The 20,352-nt window shown below is 45.1% G+C and overlaps 1 protein-coding gene across 1 annotated transcript; it reads left to right on the top strand.

Annotated features, from left to right (window-relative positions):
- The first annotated feature begins 7,904 nt into the window (after positions 1-7,904).
- LOC139172451 (thyrotropin-releasing hormone receptor-like) lies at positions 7,905-11,886 on the top strand. Its single transcript, XM_070761605.1, has 3 exons — positions 7,905-8,287; positions 9,892-10,312; positions 11,473-11,886. The coding sequence occupies exons 1-3, from the start codon at positions 7,905-7,907 to the stop codon at positions 11,884-11,886; spliced, it is 1,218 nt and encodes a 405-aa protein (XP_070617706.1).
- The last annotated feature ends 8,466 nt before the right edge of the window (positions 11,887-20,352 follow it).

Here is a 20,352-nt window from a genome sequence, read left to right on the forward strand (position 1 = left end):
GAAGAGGGAGGAGTTAGCAATAGCCCTTAGACTTATCTGCCGCTTTTGCAGTCCCCTCTAAGGGGTTTAGTCAGCCTCCTGCCCCTCCAACCACCTGGGTCTTCCTTTGACCCACCTGGGAAGGACGGGAGACTGAGTCAACCTTGGAGGCAATAACAGTGGAGCATTTAGACTCACACACCGCTTCCCAGTGCTTTCACAGCCCCCTCTAAGGGGTTTCCAGAATCAGCCTCTTGCCCCCAACAATCTGGGTCCTCATTTGACCCACCTCGGAAGGAGGGAGTCTACGGAGAGTCTAGGAGTCTAGTGAGAGGGGCGGCATACAAATCAATCAAATCAAATCAATCAATCAATCAATCAATAAAAATACATACATACATACATAAAAGGGAAGGCTGAGTCAACCTTGAGCTGGTCAGGATTGAACTCCTGGCAGTGGGCAGAGTTAGCCTGCAATACTGTATTCTAAGCGTTTCTGATGCCCCTTCCTAAGCTCTGCCTGTAAAGTCCCTCCACAATCTGGCACTCTTTGCTGGTTATGGAATTCAACAGAAGGGGGAGCTCAGACCCAGCAGTTCTGTCCAGTTGCAGAGTTAATGCACACAAACCTTCCTTATTCTGGGCAACCTGGTGGCGGAAATGTTTGCTGTGGAACGGCCCCATAAGAGAAAGAACAGAGGAGACCAGTTTGCTACGGAGACTTCTCTGGAAGAAGATATAAAAATTATGGGCAGGGGCCTCAGTGAAGGCTTAGCCCTTTGGCCTTTCATTCCTAGCCTATTAGTTGTTGTTTTTAAAAAAAATAATTTTTATTAATTTACAAGGAATTATATACAAAGGGAGGAAGATACATCTTAATTGACGACATTATGATAGCATGTACTCGCGAATATAATATGATTATTCTATTCATTTACACTTTGTCTAGTCAATATACATATCAAAATTATACCCTATTATGGCTAAAGTACTATATCTCTATAGTTCAATTTCCTTTAAATCTTCTGGGTCTTCCTCCCATCCCCTTCCCCCACTGAACTATGATAGTTCTAAAAGGTTTAGATTGTTAATTGGGCGGCATATGGTTGCCGCGGTTTTAATTCACTTCTTTTTGTAAATAACTCAATGCACAGAACGAAAGACTGTTGAATTTACCAACAAAGAATAATATTTGCAGCTCAAGGTTGCACTGAGAGGTCTCTGGTGCTGCCTGAAACCAACTGAGCTTGCACCACACCAAGCAGCTTTATGTTGAATTCCCAAGTACTTCAGACTTTTAACCAAAGGACCAACTAGTGGGGCACTGGCATATGTTGATATCATTAGGAGCAATTTTCTATCAGTTCCATCAACACAGCCTAGAAATGGACTTTCAGTGGACTGGAACATACAGTAATCTAAAATTATTTTCAGGGCTGCAAACAGCTTTAAAGATTTCAAACTTTAGGTCTTAAAGAATTTCAAGAATTGAGCTTTATCAAGTGAAAGTTTAAAAATTTCAAGATAACTTCTTGTGTTTAATATAAACAATTTATATAACGTTAAACAGTATTAGTTTTCATTTTAAATGATATACACCATTGGAAAAATATTGCCAATAATCACACTGCCATCAGTTCCATTCAAATGATTGAGCTCCAGTCAATTAAAACCAAGTTAGTATATGTGATCCTCCCTCTGAAAGTATACTCAGAAGTAATACGTTTTCCATCTATAATTAAATCTCCAGTTCTAGAAAATCTTCTATCTTCCCATTTCTTGAACTGAATAAATTTATCCTCTTGCTTCAGAAGGGGAAAAAAGGAACAAGACAGATCAGGAGGCAAAAGTTGCTTCCATATTTTAAAGTAAGTTTTAAATATGGATTTGAGATAGTGGGTATTAATTTCTTAGTGTCAAGGAGGAATTGCAACACCCAAACTGAGAGAGACCTGTGGGATAACTTGGTTGGGTATATTAGCCAAGAGTGGCTCTTAAGCCACTCAGTTGCTTAAGAGGAGGCACAGCAAAATAATTCTTGCTCCTCCACTTTATTTATATTGTGTGCGTAGTAAAAAGTGAATTCGCATAAAAAAGACTAAGAGTTCACTTCACTTCTGACGCTGAAAACAAATTCTCAGTCTGATGATTTGACAATCAATGAAAGCTTATGTCAGGCATCCTTGATGCTTTAATGCTTGGGTTCACACATGAGACTAAACCGATCTCTGTTGACTTGGCCACAACTGGCTGGGATTCTAAACCAATTGACAAACCACATATCATCATTAAAAGGCATTCAAACATTTAAATATGTTAAAGGGTTAAATAAGATTCAGGAGAGAAGTGTTTTTAATAGGAAAGTGAACACAAGAACAAGGGGACACAATCTGAGGTGAGGTGGGGGAAAGATTAGAAGTAACATGAGAAAATATTATTCGACTGAAAGAGTCGTAGATGCTTGGAACAAACTTCCAGCTGACGTGGTTGGTAAATCCAGTCACTGAATTTAAACATGCCTGGGATAAACATAGATCCATCCTAAGATAAAATACAGGAAATAGTATAAGGGCAGACTAGATGGACCATGAGGTCTTTTTCTGCCTTCAATCTTCTAGGTTTCTATGTTTCAGACATGCTAAACCAAAACCCAATAAGCCTAGGATGCAATATCAGTGTTACTAAGCCAAGCCAAGCAGGCTGCAAACTACACCATGGCTTAATCAAGCGTGCATCCCCCGTTGGCATAGAAACATAGAAGACTGACGGCAGAAAAAGACCTCCTGGTCCATCTAGTCTGCCCTTATACTATTTTCTGTATTTTATCTTACAATGGATATATGTTTATCCCAGGCATGTTTAAATTCAGTTACTGTGGATTTACCAACCACATCTGCTGGAAGTTTGTTCCAAGGATCTACTACTCTATCAGTCAAATAATATTTTCTCACGTTGCCTTTGATCTTTCCCCCAACTAACTTCAGATTGTGTCCCCTTGTTCTTGTGTTCACTTTCCTATGAAAAACACTTCCCTCCTGGACCTTATTTAACCCTTTAACATATTTAAATGTTTCGATCATGTCCCCCCTTTTCCTTCTGTCCTCCAGACTATACAGATTGAGTTCATGAAGTCTTTCCTGATACATTTGATGCTTAAGACCTTCCACCATTCTTGTAGCCCGTCTTTGGACCCCTTCAATTTTGTCAATATCTTTTTGTAGGTGAGGTCTCCAGAACTGAACACAGTATTCCAAATGTGGTCTCACCAGCGCTCTATATAAGGGGATCGCATTCTGTGCACTTGGTTCCAGTTTGCAAAATTTTTATGTGCTGGGGAGGAAGGTGGAGGAATTCACTAAGGACGATGCTAAATCCCACAAATTTCACCATGGAAGGAAGTACGGCCCTTTATTTGTCCGTTTGCAAAATTCATCAGCCCCGGGCAACATTCTGCATTGAAGGATGGATCAAAATCCAGGCATTTCTCCCTCCTGACACCCCCCGAAACATCCTCTGTCAAGTCAGGCGACGGAGGGACACAAACCCAGCAGCAAGAGGCTGGCATGGCTTGGGTTTGCTGCCTGCTGCAAGTTTTCTGTGTGCCTGCCTTGATTTTAGCAGGCAGTGCGAGGGTCTCTCCGCTTACAGGTTAGTCTGTGGAGGGGGCTGGATCAACTGATGGGCAACCCCCCCACCCCCTGAATCCCTGAGCAGATCCAGCCCCCCAGCGGCACAGTGGAGCTGGAGGCAGCGGCGGTGAAGAGGCAGCTTTTTGGGCGCTGCTGCTTCCCCCACGAAGGGGGCTGGAGGGGTGGGGTGGGGGGCGAGGGGGAAAGTCACTCTTGTCTTCCCTGAATGACCGAGAAGGCTCAGAAGCGGTTGCAGGAGAAAGGCGAATTCTGCAGAAAAAGTTTGCTGGTGGCAGAAGGTAGGGGTGTGTGTGTGTGTGTATAAGTGCTTGTGCGATTGCAAAAGGAGGGGATGAAGGCTTTGCGGAGAGGGTTGCGTGCGTTTATCATCTGCCTGCCACAAAAGGCTACAAAGTCTGTGACCCACATTAGCAACAACATTCAGACAGTGCTTTCACAGTCCTCTCTAAGTGGTTCAGCCTCTTGCCCCCAAAAATCTGGGTCCTTATTTTGCCCACCTGGGAAGGATGGACGGCTGAGTCCACCTGGAGCTGGTTAGGATCGAACTGCTGGCAGTGGGCAGTTAGCTTGCAATACTGTATTCTAACCATTTGGGAGGGAAGGAAGGAAGGAAGGATGGAAGGGAAGGAAGGGAAGGGAAGGAAGGAAGGAAGGAAGGAAGGAAAGAAAGAATATCAAAAATACTTAGACTTATATACCGCTTCATAGTGCTTTCACAGCCCTCTCCAAGGTGGTTCAGCCTCTGGCCCCCAAAAACCTGGGTCCCTAATTTTGCCCACCTGGGAAGGATGGAGTCAACCTTGAACCTGGTGAGATTTGAACAGCCAGCCATATTCTGAACACCCAGCAGATTCCTGCATCAGATCAGGGTCTAAAAGGGGGTGCGGGGGGGATCTTAGTCCTTGTTGAGGAGGGGAGACAGCTTGCCTCCAGAAGTTGTGAATGCCCCAACACTGGAAGTTTTTAAGCAGATGTTGGATCACCATCTGTCTGAAGTGGTGTAGGGCTTCCTGCCTAAGCAGAGGGTTGGACTAGAAGACCGCCAAGGTCCCTTCCAACTAGTTGTTGTTGTTGTTGTTGTTGTTGTTGTTGTTGTTGTTGTTGTTATTATCTTCCTTGATTCTGTCAGTGGTGACTTCCAAAACGTCACCCTGGCTAGACACAGGAACAATCTCTTCCCTCCCTCCAACCCCCCACACCTTCATTCTGCCGAACCTCCAATTCTCCCAGTTCAATCTCAAGCCTCTGCTTATTAACGCAGACAGGGTGGCTGTAATGTTATCACTTCTCCTTGTCCTTTTCTTTACTTCCCTCTTTTTAAATTGGGATTATGATGACGATGGTTCATCAGACAGTTAGCCAGATGTTCAGTCTGGCTTTGGCATTTTGGTCCAAGAAGGACGTGGGATAGGCAGAGGTGGGTGTTTGATGGAGTTACCGATCTCCACGCAGGATGGAAGCTGTTCCGAAGATGCATTTTGCCATCAACTGAGGGTGAATTCGTCAATGCCGTGGTGTTCCAGGGGTGCTCCAGTTGTTACTGTTATTATTACTGTCTCCATTGCTTTGCATGGACATTGAACACTTCTGTATGGGGGACAAATTCCTTACGTATCTAGTCACATTAGGCCAAATCTAGTATTCAGTTCAATTTAATTCAGTTCAGTTCAATTCAGTTTGGTTCCGTTCAAAGCATCCCTGGAAGGTATGGTAGGGTAAAATCTAAACCAAATAAAAATAATTTTAGGCTAGAATAAAATATTCTAACGGGAATAATAAGAACCTCAAAGATACAGCTACTACAGCTACTATACTAGTAGTTGTATCTTCGAATAATAGGAACCTCAAAGATACAGCTACTAGTATAGATACTAGTACTGTATCTATATTAGTAGATACTACTAGTATCTACTACTAGTAATACATACAGCTACTACTACTACAGTGGGGGGGGGATGGGAGGGGGGAACTGTTTTTCTTGCTTTTCTTGAAATGACCAGTCAGTCAGTGGGTTTGCACATTGGGGTTTGCATATTGATTTGGGGGGTGGGGGTGGAAGGTAGCATTAAAATGAGGTTTCAGATCGAAAAAATGGGACCCCCTTGTCCTTCCCATTTCTTTTACACACCCCGCCAATGAAGGGCTGCACATTTTTTTACTACCACACTGTAGGTGTGGCTTATTTTGTGGCCATGTGACCAGGCGGGAGTGGCTTGATGATCATGTGACCAGGGGGATGGCTTAAAGGTCATGTGACTGGCTTAAAGATGGCCAACGTGACGTCACTCACATCAAGGGTTAGGGTGCCTGGCCTCTCCTTGCCCCAAAGAGATACAATTTCCCTATCTTTTTACTATTACTCAACATCTAAAATACACCATTTAATTCTATGTATATATTCCACATGTGTACATACATATTACACACAGGCACACAAAAATATACATTATCTACTAGATAGATTGTATGTGTATACGCCCAGCTCTTCTAAAATTATGCACATTCAATCTCATTTACTGCGATAGGAAAAACAGACCCAGAGCCCAAAAGAAAAAGAAATACAAATGTTTTATTGTTTTTGCCTACCTGACCGTACCCGTAGGAGCCCATCACTGTACCCCGCTCTCTTTGACACTCACACACAGGGCAAAGAAGGAGGGGGTCTAACAGGGGCTGTCAATGATTGAATGCTTCCAAATTGGTCAATTATCTCACTTTAAATGGATTAATCCAAATCATTAGCCAATTACTTCAAACGCTTGAATGCACTGCAAAAAAACATGAAAAGGAAAGAAAAGAAAGGAACTGGGGCGGGGGAGGCTCATGAATGTGGATGTGGGCATCTCCACGACAAGCTTCCCTTCCCTGAAGAAATACATTCCTGGGAACCTGAAGAAGGTCTGCAAGGACAAAGGGACAGGGAGGAAGTGGGACCAGTGGCCCCAAGACGTTCCTGTTTTGGCCCGGCGGCATCCTGTGCAGCTCATCACGGATTCTGAGGATCGGGAGACGGGTGTGGGTTGGTATCCTAGGCACTGGAGTCTGATAGCGAGGAGGTCGGAGAGGATGTGGGGGGTCAGGGGCTGAAAGCCAACCAGGGCCTCTTGCACCTCCAGAGGTCACCAGGAGTGACTCAGGAGAAGAGGAGGAGCCTCTCCTTGATGCTAGGGTATGCAGGGCTGCCAGAAGGCAGGAGTGGCTAAACAAGAGGAAGTCTCTGCGTGAATAGATCTCAAGAACACTTGGCCATGCCTTTTGGCTTTTTAAGGGTGAGCCGAAAGGGAAGAATGTTGGGAATGAATGATGAGCACCTTTGGGAGAACTACATGTTTCTCACCTCTGTTTTAGATGTTGACATTTTTGTTTTAATTTGTTGCCAGCGTTTGAGAGTATTCTGAAACCATTTGTGACTGAGGATAGACAGAGAAGAGTAGATGCAAGGGACATTGAGCTTGTGTGCGCCTCTAACATCTGCTTAACAGGGCCCCAGACTTCTCTGTTTGGCCAATGGAGACCTCTGATGATCTTTCTTTCTTTCTTTCTTTCTTTCTTTCTTTCTTTCTTTCTTTCTTTCTTTCTTTCCTTCCTTCCTTCCTTCCTTCCTCCTTCCTCCCTTCCTTCCTTCTTTCCTTCCTTTTTATTTATTCATTCATTCATCAATTCTTATTTCTTTCTTTATATTTATTTACTTACTTATTTGATTTTTATGCCGCCCAGCTCCCTAGGGACTCTAGGCAGCTTACAACCAAAAATATAACATCTGAATAATACTAAAAACCTATAAAACAGTTTACAAACAATTAAAATAAAACAGTGAAAACCATGCATACCATTTATGGCTGATCTCGATAGTTACCACCATCGGATTAATGGCCTCAGGCCTGCCATAAAAAACAGGTCTTTATCACTTTCCAGAAGGCCAGTAGGGTGGGGATAGTCCAGATCTGAGGAGATAACTGGTTCCAGAGGGTTGGGGCCACCACAGAGAAGGCTCTCCCCCGCAGACCCACCAGCTGATACTGTTTAGCTGATGGGATCTGTAGAAGACCAACCCTGTGGGCCCTTACCAGTTGCTGGGAGGTATGTGGTAGAAGGCGATCTTGAAGATAGTCTGGCTATGAGCCATGTAACACCTTGAATTTGGTCCGGAGGCCAATCGGGAGCCAGTGCAGTCCGCAGAGGATTGGTGTAATGTTGATGGGAGAGGAGAGCTCTTGTTTCACCCAACGTCTCTCTTTTTATCGCCCCAGACAGGGTCTTGCTCTAACTTTGGCCATGGAGAACTGCAGCAACACCAGAGTCGACACCCCCACCAACATCTCCTTGGGGGTTGGCGGTCTCCCCTTCAGCATCTTTGAATACAAGACCATCTCAGTCCTCCTGGTGCTCACCATATGTGGAGTTGGCATTATTGGCAACGCCATGGTGGTCACCGTAGTTCTGACCACCCGTGACATGAGGACTCCAACCAACTGTTACTTGGTTAGCTTGGCTGTGGCTGACCTGATCGTTCTGGTGGCTGCTGGCCTGCCCAACATCTCCGAGAGCCTGGCAGGGACGTGGATCTACGGGTTTGCTGGGTGCCTTGGCATTACCTACTTTCAGTACCTGGGCATCAACGCATCCTCCTGGTCTATCGCAGCGTTCACCGTAGAAAGGTAAGGGGACATTTCAGGGAATCACCTTGTCCTCTTATTTGGCATCCTTCAGATGGGACAGTCCTCAGAATTTCAGCCAGCGTGGCTCAAGGCGTTTGGGAGTTTGTTTGTTTGTTCGTTCATTCATTCATTTATTTATTGGATTTGTATGCCGCCCCTCTCCGTAGAGTCGGGGCGGCTAACAACAATAATAAAACAGTATATAATAATAATCTAATACTAAAAACAGTTAAAAACCCATTATTATAAAAACCAAACATACATACAGACATACCATGCATAAAATTATAAAGGCCAAGGGGGAAAGTGTATCTCAGTTCCCCCATGCCTGGCGGCAGGGGTGGGTTTTAAGAAGCTTACGAAAGGCAAGGAGGGTGGGGGCAATTCTAATCTCTGGGGGGAGTTGGTTCCAGAGGGCCGGGGCCGCCACAGTGAAGGCTATTCCCCTGGGTCCCGCCAAGCGACATTGTTTAGTTGACGGTATCCGGAGAAGACCCACTCTGTGGGACCTAACTGGTCGCTGGGATTCGTGCAGCAGAAGGCAGTCCCTGAGATAATTTGGTCCGGTGCCATGAAGGGCTTGTAGGAGTTGTAGGCCCGTGATGGCGAACCTATGACACAGGTGCCATAGGTGGTACGCGGAGCCATAACGATGCTCCCCGAATGTGTTTGTGCAAAGGACTGCACAAAAGATACAAGGGTTATCCAGAAAATAAGGTTATGAGCTCTTGTGGGGAATGTTCACGGGGGAAGTTGGCATTATTATGGTGTAAAAGGGAGCCAACGGAAGCGAATGAGCAGTGCCAGTGGTCAGTAGATCATTGACTGGCATTGTGGTGAAGGTTAGAGATGACCATCCTCATCCCGTTTCCTTCCAAGGGCGAAGTGTGCGCTGTAATATGCTACCTGGATGCTAAGGGCATGAACGCTGCTGCGATGGAGGCCCAAGATGCTTCCTGAAGTGCACAAAATCGACAGAATCAGAGCCGTCGGAAAATTTCTTGACCGTTTCGAGATTGAAGACAAGGCTTTTCTCAACTGTGTAGTGACAGGAGTTGAAACTTGGTCTCATCCCCAGATTCCAGAGAGCAAACGTCAATCAATGCGGTGATGCCACATTCATTCTCCTTCAGCCAAAACATTTGAAATTCAGCAATCGGCGAGAAAAATCTTGGGCCCCCATCGCAGCAGCGTTCATGCCCTTAGCATCCAGGTAGTGTATCCACTTCGCCCTTGGAGGGAAACGGGATGGAGGCTCATCTCTAACCTTCACCACAACAGCAGTCGATGATCTACTGACCCCTGGCACTGCCCGTTCTCTTCCGCTGGCTTCACATTACAAGATAGGAATACCAACTTCCCCCATGAACATTCCCTGTGAGAGTTACATGCCTTGTAACCTTACTTTCCGTATAACCCTTGTAGTATCCTTTGTGAGATGTCACTCGGTGGCCCCACCCTGCACAAAGCAGGAAGTGACGGAGACAAAGAAACCAGCATAAAGGTTCTTGCTAGATGGAGGGTGTGTGTGTGTCTCTTCCTCCCGTGTTGCCTTTCCGATCCCCCCTTCCTTACACCCCCCACTTCCTTCGTCTCTTTCCCAGATACATTGCCATCTGCCACCCGATGAAGGCGCAGACCATGTGCACTGCGTCTCGAGCCAAGCGCATCACTGCCTTCGTCTGGATCCTCACCTCGCTGTACTGCATGCTCTGGTTCTTCCTGGTGGACGTGGCTGCTAACAACAGCCAGCAGCTGGAGTGCGGCTATAAGGTCTCCCGCAACCTCTACCTGCCCATCTACCTGCTGGACTTCACCCTCTTCTTCATCACCCCCCTCCTGCTCACCACGGTGCTCTACGGCCTCATCGGGAAGGCCCTTCTCCAGAGCCCTGCCCTGCACCAGCCCACCGCCCAAGGGGAATGCTGGCGGGAGCGAAGCCACCAGGAGAAAAACGGCGCCGAGGTTGGGCCAAGCAGAGCTGGCGGTTCCAGGACCAGAGTGCCTGCCTCTTCCAGGAAACAGGTGGGCAGACACGGTGGGGTTTCCATTTAGGGCAGGGGGGGGAACACTGCAACCACTCAGGAAGGTTTGTGATGTTCAAACTGTAAGCCAGAGTTTTCTCAACAGTGACAATTTTAAGACATGTAGACTTCAACTCCCAGAATTCCCCAATCAGCCTGGCTGGCTGGCGAGTTCTGGGAATTTATTTATTTTATTTAATTAATTAATTTATTTATTGGATTTGTATGCCGCCCCTCTCCGTGGACTCGGGGCGGCTAACAACAGTGATAAAAACAGAATGTCAAAATCCAATACTAAAACAGCTAAAAACCCTTGTTATAAAACCAATTAAAGTGTACACATTGTTATATTATATTATACTATATTATTATACTATATTATACTATATTATATTATACTATATTATACTATATTATATTATATTATATTATACTATATTATACTATATTATATTACATTACATTACATTACAATACATTACATTTTATTATTAGAGTTGGAAGGGACCTTGCAGGTCATCTAGTCCAACCCCTGCTGGTGCAGGAGACCCTACATAGTCCAATAGCAGTCCAGTCTTTTCTTGAAGGTCTCCAGTGTTGGAGCGTTCACCACCTGTGTGGGCAGGCCATTCCACTGGTTGATCGCTCTCACAGTCAGAAAGTTCCACCTTATTTCCAGGTTGAATCTCTCCTTGGACACCCTCATCATTTGTAGATGTCCATGTCAACATAAAGCAGCTGTTCTTCCTCTTGAATACAACTGAGTAAGCTGAAGTATTAGTCAATTTCTACTCGGGTCTTCTTGGCACTCTGGGAATAGCCATTGCTAGACAGATGCTACCTTGTGCTGTGGCCAAAGGCCCCCATTGTGTCGGGCTTCAATTTCAAAGCTTGACATGCTCCCTTCCCTGGCCTCATGGCCAGCCTTCCAAATAGCAATAGCATGTAGACTTATACACTGCTTCATAGTGCTTTTACAGGCCTCTCTAAGCAATTTACAGAAGGTCAGCCTCTTGCCCCCAACAATCTGGGTCCTTATTTGACACACCTCGAAAGGATGGAAGGTTGAGCCAACCTTGAGCCTACTGAGATTTGGTCTGCCAAACTGCTGATGTGTCTCATCTCCTCGTGAGCCCTCTGAGCCCCTTCTTTCTCCTCCAGGTCACCAAGATGTTGGCTGTGGTGGTGGCCCTCTTCGCCCTCCTCTGGATGCCCTACAGGACCCTGGTTTTGGTGAACTCCTTCGTGGAGCACCCCTACCTGGACCGCTGGTTCGTCCTCTTTTGCAGGGTCTGCATCTACACCAACAGCGCCGTCAACCCCGTCATCTACAACCTCATGTCCCAGAAGTTCCGCCTGGCCTTCAAGAGGCTTTGCAAATACAGGGAGGAGGAACTTCAGCGGCAGCGGAGCTTTTACACGGCCTCGGGCGATGACGGCCACACCAGGAAGGCCAGCTCCATCGACCAGCAGGCCAGCCACAAAGCAGGGAGGCCGTCTGGGACCCCCAAAGTGGGGGCTGAGCAACAAACCCTGAGCCAGAAAGAGAAGGAGATGCAGTTTAGCCTGCTTTGAAGGCTCCAAGGCTGGGCCTTTTTATATTTGTCACACCGGAAACTGAGTTCATGTCACCCAGCACAAGTGGGCGTCTTTGAGAAATGTGCAATTTTATGGGCTTCTTGGACAGGAAACCACTGCCCACTCCCACTCTCATCAATATGGCAAATGATTTAGCTTTACTAGATAAGTGGTCAAAGCAATGGAAACTGCAGTTTAATGTTTCCAAATGTAAAATAATGCACTTGGGGAAAAGGAATCCTCAATCTGAGTATTGCATTGGCAGTTCTGTGCTAGCAAAAACTTCAGAAGAGAAGGATTTAGGGGTAGCGATTTCTGACAGTCTCAAAATGGGTGAGCAGTGTGGTCGGGCGGTAGGGAAAGCAAGTAGGAAGTTTGACTGCATAGCTAGAGGTATAACAAGCAGGAAGAGGGAAAATTATGATCCCACTATATAGAGCGCTGGTGAGACCACATTTGGAATAATACTGTGTCCAGTTCTGGAGACCTCACCTATAAAAAAATATTGATCCAATTGAACAGGTCCAAAGACGGGCTATAAAAATGGTGGAAGGTCTTAAGCATAAAACCTATCAGGAAAGACTTCATGAACTCAATCTGTATAGTCTGGAGGACAGAAGGAAAAGGGGGGACATGATTGAAACATTTAAATATGTTAAAGGGTTAAATAAGGTTCAATAGGGAAGTATTTTTAATAGGAAACATTGAACACAAGAACAAGGGGGCACAATCTGAGGTTAGTTGGGGGAAAGATCAGAAGCAATGTGAGAAAATATTATTTTACTGACAGAGTTTTAGAAGCTTGGAACAAACTGTGGTTGGTAAGTCCACAGTAACTGTATTTAAACATGCCTGGGATAAACATATATCCATCCTAAGATAAAATACAGGAAATAGTATAAGGGCAGACTAGATGGACCAGGAGGTCTTTTTCTGCTGTCAATATTCTACGTTTCTATGTTTCAATTGGTGCAAACCATCAACTTGGTTTGGCCAAAAGCAGGAAGCTGGGAAAGACCTTTCAGCAGGTCAGGTGACTCTCCAAAGTCCACCAGCATAGGGGGAAGGGCATCTTTTTTGGGAATAAAACTATGGGTTCCTCCACAACACGGCTAGGCAAAGTTGGCTGTTCTATGACATATGGACTTCAACTCCCAGAATTCTTGAGCGAGCATGATTGCCTCAGGAATTCTGGGAGTTGAAGTCCACAAGTCATAGAAGAGCCAACTTTGCCTACTCCTGCTCCAGAACAAGGTAGGCATTTGGAGTGAAGCCTTCTCCAACCATACTGGAGCAGCCCCTGTTGGTTGGGAGGGCAGGAGCTCGGCCAGGCAGAATGAGAGAGAGTGAGAAACGCCTCCAGATTTAGAATCCATAGCAAGAAATGAGGGGGGGGGGGGAGAGAAGTCTTTATTTCCATGCCCTGGTCATGCTCTTTATAGAGATGCTTTGATGCCCACTGCAAGAGTCAAGAATGCAGAACAAGAGGGTCTATTTATCTGATACACCAAGTCTTTTATGACCTTTTACTTAACTTCAACTGTTGGGCATTGGTAAGGAGCAAACCTTCCATGCCTGGAGTGTTTCTGCAGCCTGACTTCTGTGCCCCCCTTCCTTCCTTCCTTCTTTCCTTCCTTGAAGATGGAAAGGTTGGTGGTCAAAGAATGGATTTCGCTGCATCCTCATCCCTTTCGTTCGAACAGATGATCCGTGTGAGCACAAATTGGTAGAACAGCCAGAATAGAACGCTGGGGTTATATGCAGGTCTTGCATTTCTTAAGTGTATTAAAATGTCAGCATGATTTGAGAGCTCTGAGACAATCACCTTCCAAATTAACGTAAAGCAAAGTCTAAAAGGTCCCCAGCTCTTCATAAAATTCTAACCTCCAATGCTGCAAAACCAAAGCAGAATTAAGCTCTCATTCCTCCAAAAGCCGTGATGGGTGAAATCTCTCTCTCCCCTGGGCATAATTGGAAAAGGGAGGAAAGCGACTTATTTTTGCTCCCTTGCCAAAGGGAAAATGTTGTCTTTTCCGGCTGAGTGCCGCTTTTCATCCTCAGGCAAACATGCTTAATTGAAAAGGTAGGAAGCTCTTCCGTCCTGCTGATGGTGCCATGCCCACAAACCATGACTGCCCTGCAGTTTTTCTGCAGAAAAAAAATCCCCCACCCCCGGCTAAGGTTTTGTCTGTCTCATACTGAAAATAATCCAGTTAGGATCAGAGGGGCAAGCAAGCCATATTGCAGGGGGGGTGGAATCCACAGAGAGGTGACAAAAAAGTCTAGGAGAAGAAAGGGAAGGTTTTGGTTTTTTATAAGGAAGCTTTTGCAAAAACCAACCCATCTGAGCCAAAGAATCTTTGTGAGAAAGCTTTTCTGGGAATTCTGACGCAAACTGAGATATTATTAAAATGGGCTTCCCGTTATATGAATGAGAGATATAATTATCCGGATACACAATTTTTTTTCCTGCCATTATTTTAACAAGCAGCCTCTCATCTTCGAGAGGAAATGGTCAAATAGGACCATGTTTTGCAGCCAGACCGACGCAGGAGCATCTTCTAAATTAAGGGATGAAAAAATATCTTGTCTTGTGACACACTAGGAAAGTCCCCCGGGCAACTTCAGAAGGAGTTCAGAACAATCATATTTTTCTTAAGAAAATTGTGCATCACCCATCGTGGGGAAACTTTTTAAAACTGTCACCCACTGGGAGAGAAATAAGCTCTCCAAACTTGCAGAAGAATCTGTCTCCGTGATCAATACATGAACAGTGAAGTAGAATAATTTATTTGCTTCCAAATTAATGCCCCATTCAATTAGGAAATATCCATCAATAAATTAAGATATCTGGGCCAATCTGGGTGTGTTTAGATGTTGGTTTCTAAATTCACTCCTGGCGATCCAAAGATCCTGATTTGAGAAGTGCAAGTATGACTTATACAAGGGTCGCCCAGAAAGTAATGCACAACTTTTTTTGCTCAGTCTACAGTAATGGTATGAATGTAAAACTTTAGATATACATTGTTTGAAAGGTCAGGAGTGCGTGTGTAAATTTTGCATTTCTTCAGACAGATAGCGTAGCTGCAGCAGTGTTTCAAAAAGCCGTCTGTAAGGGATGTACGTTACAAGCAGCGTGTCATTATTGAATTTCTCACTGCAGAGAAAGAAACTGTTGGGAACATTCACAAACGTTTGTGTACAGTTGATGGAGAATCTGCAGTCGACAGAAAGACGGTTAGTCGCTGGGCACAGAAAGTGAGGCCATCACAGTGCAGAAATGGCTTCGTGACCAGAACAAGGAGTGGTACCGACAGGGCATACACGCCCTTGTGTCTCTCTGGAAGGCCATAGAGTGGGACGGAGATTATGTGGAAAAATAGGGAGTGTAGAAGAAACACAGTTCTTTCTTGTGTGTAAGTTTTATTGTGTTCAATAAATAATTGTTGAAGAAAAACGATGTGGTGCATTACTTTCTGGGCGACCCTCGTACTTCTCCTCATAGAACTTTGCCCACCTGTGGACTAACCTAATGTGGCAGCTTCCAGTAGCTGGGACTACATTGCCCATCACTCCAATAAGCACAGGAGTGAAAAACCGACCTCTCTAAGGAAAGTGAATTGTGTATTCCCCTGACGTGGAAGTCAGAAAGGTTGCCTCTGTTGTGATTCTCCCCACCCGCTTATTCAGAGCTGCAAATCTTGTAATAAATGGTAAAAGTGACAGGATTTGATGAATGCCTGCCTCCTTTGGAAAGAGATGGCTCTGTTGACCTTCAGCAAAACCTCCAGATTCATGCGCAGCCTCTCGCTGTGCGCACCAGAGATCGGACACCCTTCTCATCAACCAGCTGCTTCTCTCATTGGACTTTTTCTAATTGAATTTAGAATAAACTCACTCGCATTTTGCAACAAGAAATAATGGGCAATCTTCAGGCTCTCGGCAGCCATTCCATTCGCTGGCTTAAATTGGGTCCTGGGAGTATTTAGGAGGCAAAATAAAATCAGCCTCACAATAACTGAAAGCTCTTCAGACAGAGAATAAAAGCTGGACGATGCCCTTTGCCTGGCTGGTTTTTCCCCCCAGCAGATCAAATTGCAGGAATAATAGCTGGGGCTTAAACCTCCCAGCGGTATTCAGGGCTGCTACCTCTGAATGGCCAAAGCTCACAGGCTTATTTGTTCTGCTCCCTTGATAGGGAACCTGTAGAGAAAAATCAGAGTTTCCATTGAAAGAGATAGGAAAGCAAAGGACGATAGAAGGGCAGGTTTTATTATTATTATTTTATTTAATTAATTAACCTACAAAAAGATTTTGATCAAATCGAACAGGTCCAAAGACGGGCTACAAAAATGGTGGAAGGTCTTAAGCATCAAACTTATCAGGAAAGACTTCATGAACTCCACCTGTATAAGTCTGGAGGACAGAAGGGAAAGGGGGGACATGATCGAAACTTTTAAATATGTTAAAAAGTTAAATAAGGTTCAGGAGAGAAGTGTTTTTAATAGGAAAGTGATCACAAGAACAAGGGGGCACAATGTGAGGTGACGTGAGTTGAGGGAAAGATTAGAAGCGACGTGAGAAAATATGATTCGACTGAAAGAGTAGTAGATGTTTGGAACAAACTCCCAGGAGACGTGGAAGTTATTCTTCCTTTCAGAGCAACCATGGAAAGATCTCAGGAACCTCAATGCCATAAAATGTAGTTACAGTGGGGATAGAGAGAAAGAGAGACAGAAGCCATTTAGGTCTAAGAGAGTTATCAACTGGTTTTATAGGAAGCACTTTGGGAAATATATTGGAGCTCTCAGCATGCCGGGTTAATTTGATGGGACCCTGCTGGAAGATTCAGATTGGAATGCCAGGAAAACATCCCAGAACAAGCCAATCATAAACTTCTTCTAGAAAGTTGCCAAGAAACTTACATTACGGGTAGGCAAAGTTGGCTCTTCTATGACTTGTGGACTTCAACTCCCAGAATTCCTGAGCCAATCATGCGAGCTCAGGAATTCTGGGAGTTGAAGTCCACAGGTCATAGAAGAGCCAACTTTGCCTACTACCCCTGATCTACATGGATGGAATTGGGCAGGAAGGAGGCAACGGTGAGTCTCCACTGGCGAAATCTTGCCCAGAAAAGTCCAGGGACTCATCCGGGGTCTCACCAGGAGTCAACGCTAACTCGAAGACATAAAGGCCCCAACAACAACATGGTGTGAGATGGCAAATGAAATAGTCCATATTGAGGAGGGAGGTGGAAATCAGGGACCAAAGTTAGGCAATGCTCATAACAAGAACGACTAGCAATTGGTTTTTGTGAGGAGGGTGTAAGTGGAAGTCAGTGGCATAATTTGTGGCTGTTGGCTGCAGGAGGCAATTCTGGGTTACTGTCCATGGTCCTGACAAAAGTGGAGTGGGGGTGGGGAGAAAGAGTTTGCATTTTCTGGTCCCAGGGGGTATTGCATGGGTTTTTTATTTTTACTTTTAAATAAACACCTCTATTTCCTTGGCTGGGTAGCAATAAAGAACTTATTTTCCTCGGCAAGGCCCATGGTTAAAAAAGAAAAGGAGAAATAAATCCAGATGTTTTCAAAAGGACTGCAGATGAAGCCTTGGCAAGATTGCTTTGGAATTCATAGACGTTTAATTTGGAATTAAAGACGTTTAATTTGGATTTCATAGAACAATGAGTCAGTGGAACAGAAGTTGCATCCAGAAGTTGTGAATGCTCCAACAAGATTTTGGAGCACCATCTGTCTGAAGTAGTGTAGGTGTCTCCTGCCCAAGCAGGGGGTTGGACTAGAAGACCACCAAGGTCCCTTCCAACTCTGTTGTTATTATTGTTTGGCACAAAGAGCTGAAATTTTCCAAATGCAGGAGAGCCAGGATTGAATAATTAGGGATTGAGGTTTGGAACCTTCCCCATCCCCAGTTCACAGAGCGAGATCTGTGGAATGACCTGGTTTGGAGCCAGGCCATATGACCCCTAACTAATGGGGTGGTTGCAATGCCCCCCCTCCCTCCTCAAGCTCAAACTGCCCCACGGAGGGCTGCAAGGGCCTTGGCTTTCATGCCAGGGAGTGAGCCTGCGGTTGCACGTGGATCCATTTGTCTTCTGTGCTGCTAAATCTGGTGGCAAACTCACCCATTGTGAATCATGCAGATGAAGTCAGTGCTAGGGGGGAATTCAGGAGCCCCTGGTCTGCCTCAGAGCCGAGCAAGCCTGGGAGGAAAGCCTCCCCATGAGACAGAGACCCTGACAAGTGCCATCTGCAAGACAAACCACCAAGGGGGCTTTGAGGAGCAATGAGGCGGCAAGGACTGAAGGCATTGAGAAGTCATGTTCTGCAGCTGGCTTATTTCAAGGACTTGGGAGGGGGAAACATACATTCAACGTCCCTGATGGGTGGCAAGAAAGATCAAAGGCAACTTGACCAAGGGGAAAGGGGCAACCTTTTCTGAATCCCACCCAGAGGGACACCAGGAATTGGAGAAATTTGTTTATTTGTTTATTTGTTTATTTATTTATTTATTTATTAGAGTTGAAAGGGACCTTGCAGTTCATCAAGTCCAACCCCCTGCCCAGAGCAGAGAAGGTGGCAGTCCAATTTCCTTTTGAATGTGTCAAGTGATGGGGTGTTCACAACTTCCGCTGGCAGGCTGTTCCACTGGTTGATCGCTCTGACCGTCAGGAAGTTCTTCCTTATTTTGAGGTTGAATCTCTCCTTGGGGGATTTAGAAACATAGAAACATAGAAGACTGATGGCAGAAAAAGACCTCATGGTCCATTTGAGGCATCTTTCCCCCAGGCTTATTATAATTTATGTTTGGTATGTATGTGCTCTTTGGTTTTTAATTATGATAGGGTTTTTAGTTTTTTAATATTAGATTTGTGCCATTATAATATTGTTTTTATCGTTGTTGTGAGCCGCCCTGAGTCTTTGGAGAGGGGCGGCATACAAATCTAATAAATTATTATTATTAATTATTATTATTATTGGTCTGTTTCCATCCGTTGCTCCTGGTCTGGCCCTCTGGTGCCCTGGACAATAGTGCAACCCCCTCCTCTCTGTGGCAGCCCCTCAAGTACCTGTATACTGCTAGCATGTGCCCTCTGGCCTTCCTTTTTGCTAAACTACCCATGCCCAATCCCTGCAACCCCTCTTTGTATGTCTTGTTTATTGATTGATTGGTTGCATTTATATGCCGCTCCCTCCAAAATGAACTCTGAACGGCTAACAATGGTTATAAATACAATACAAGTAAAAAACAGTAAAAAAACCATCAATAAAATCACATATATCATAAGAAACCATGCGTACTAACAATCAATCTTAATTCCAGGCCTGCCAGAAGTCAGAAGACCAGTAAGGAGATAGTGTGAATTTCTGGGGGCAGTTGATTCCACAAGGTCGGAGCCACCACAGAGAAGGCCCTTCCCTGAGGTCCCACCAACCAACATTGTTTGGTGGACAGGACCCAGAGAAAGCCGATTCTATGGGCCCTTACTGCTCGCAGTGACTTATGAGGGAGGAGGCCCCGTAAATAGTCTGGCCCTGAGCCATTTAGGGCTTTAAAGGTGATAACCAACACCTTGAATTGCGCCCGGAGACCGACTGGCAACCAATGCAGCTGGCGTAAAGATGGAGTTTCCAAGGAATGGGAGGCAGATGCAATTCGGAGGAGCACTTCACCTGCAAGTCCTTTCCCCCTCTTCTGCTGCCTTTCAGCTCCATCCTTTCCTAGTCAACAAGGGATAAATCATCTCCTCAGCGGCCAGTCCATAAATGGCTTTTTAAAGAGTTTTTGTTTAGGAGGCACAGAACCCCAGCTGGGACCAAAGCCATTTCTGGAACGGTGTTTGCACAGCCGAGCAAAGCCACAGCTGGGAAAACCGACAGGAGAGGCCGTTCAAGGGCCGAATTAGCCACATCAGCCGCTCGGCTTTTTTTGCAGGAGTGAGAGGATGCTGAAAGGACCACAGTGGGGAGGGAGAAAAAGGCTGCAGGTTAAAATGAGAGTGGAGAAAAACATTTCCCACCACATTTGCTCCATCTTGGAGGAGAAATTCAATCGCGGGTCACATAGATGTTGGCCGTTACCTGTTTCAAGGGTGGGACATTCTCAGATTTGGGGGTTTTCAAAAGAGAAGCCTTATTTAATGTATGGACATGTCTAGGTTCAGGCTGGTGGATAGCAGCCACCTTTTGCTGATGAATAGTGATAGATAGATAGAAAGATACATAGATACATAGAAAGATACATAGATGAGATAGATTAGATAGATAGATACATACATAGATACATAGATAGATACATAGATGAGATAGATAAGATAGATAGATAGATAGATAGATAGATAGATAGATAGATAGCAATAGCACTTATTTATGTACCACTTCACAGTGCTTTACAGGCCTCTTTAAGTTGTTTACAGAGTCAGCCATTTGCCCCCAACAATCTGGG

Source organism: Erythrolamprus reginae, chromosome 9 (assembly GCF_031021105.1).
Source record: "Erythrolamprus reginae isolate rEryReg1 chromosome 9, rEryReg1.hap1, whole genome shotgun sequence".
NCBI classification, from domain to species: Eukaryota; Metazoa; Chordata; class Lepidosauria; order Squamata; family Dipsadidae; genus Erythrolamprus; species Erythrolamprus reginae.

Excerpts from the sequence above, each read along its gene's own strand:
- LOC139172451 (XM_070761605.1), top strand. The coding sequence starts at position 7,905 with ATGGAGAACTGCAGCAACACCAGAGTCGACACCCCCACCAACATCTCC. Across the intron at positions 8,288-9,891 it reads GCAGCGTTCACCGTAGAAAG|ATACATTGCCATCTGCCACC; the intron begins GTAAGGGGACAT and ends TCTCTTTCCCAG. Across the intron at positions 10,313-11,472 it reads CTGCCTCTTCCAGGAAACAG|GTCACCAAGATGTTGGCTGT; the intron begins GTGGGCAGACAC and ends TTTCTCCTCCAG.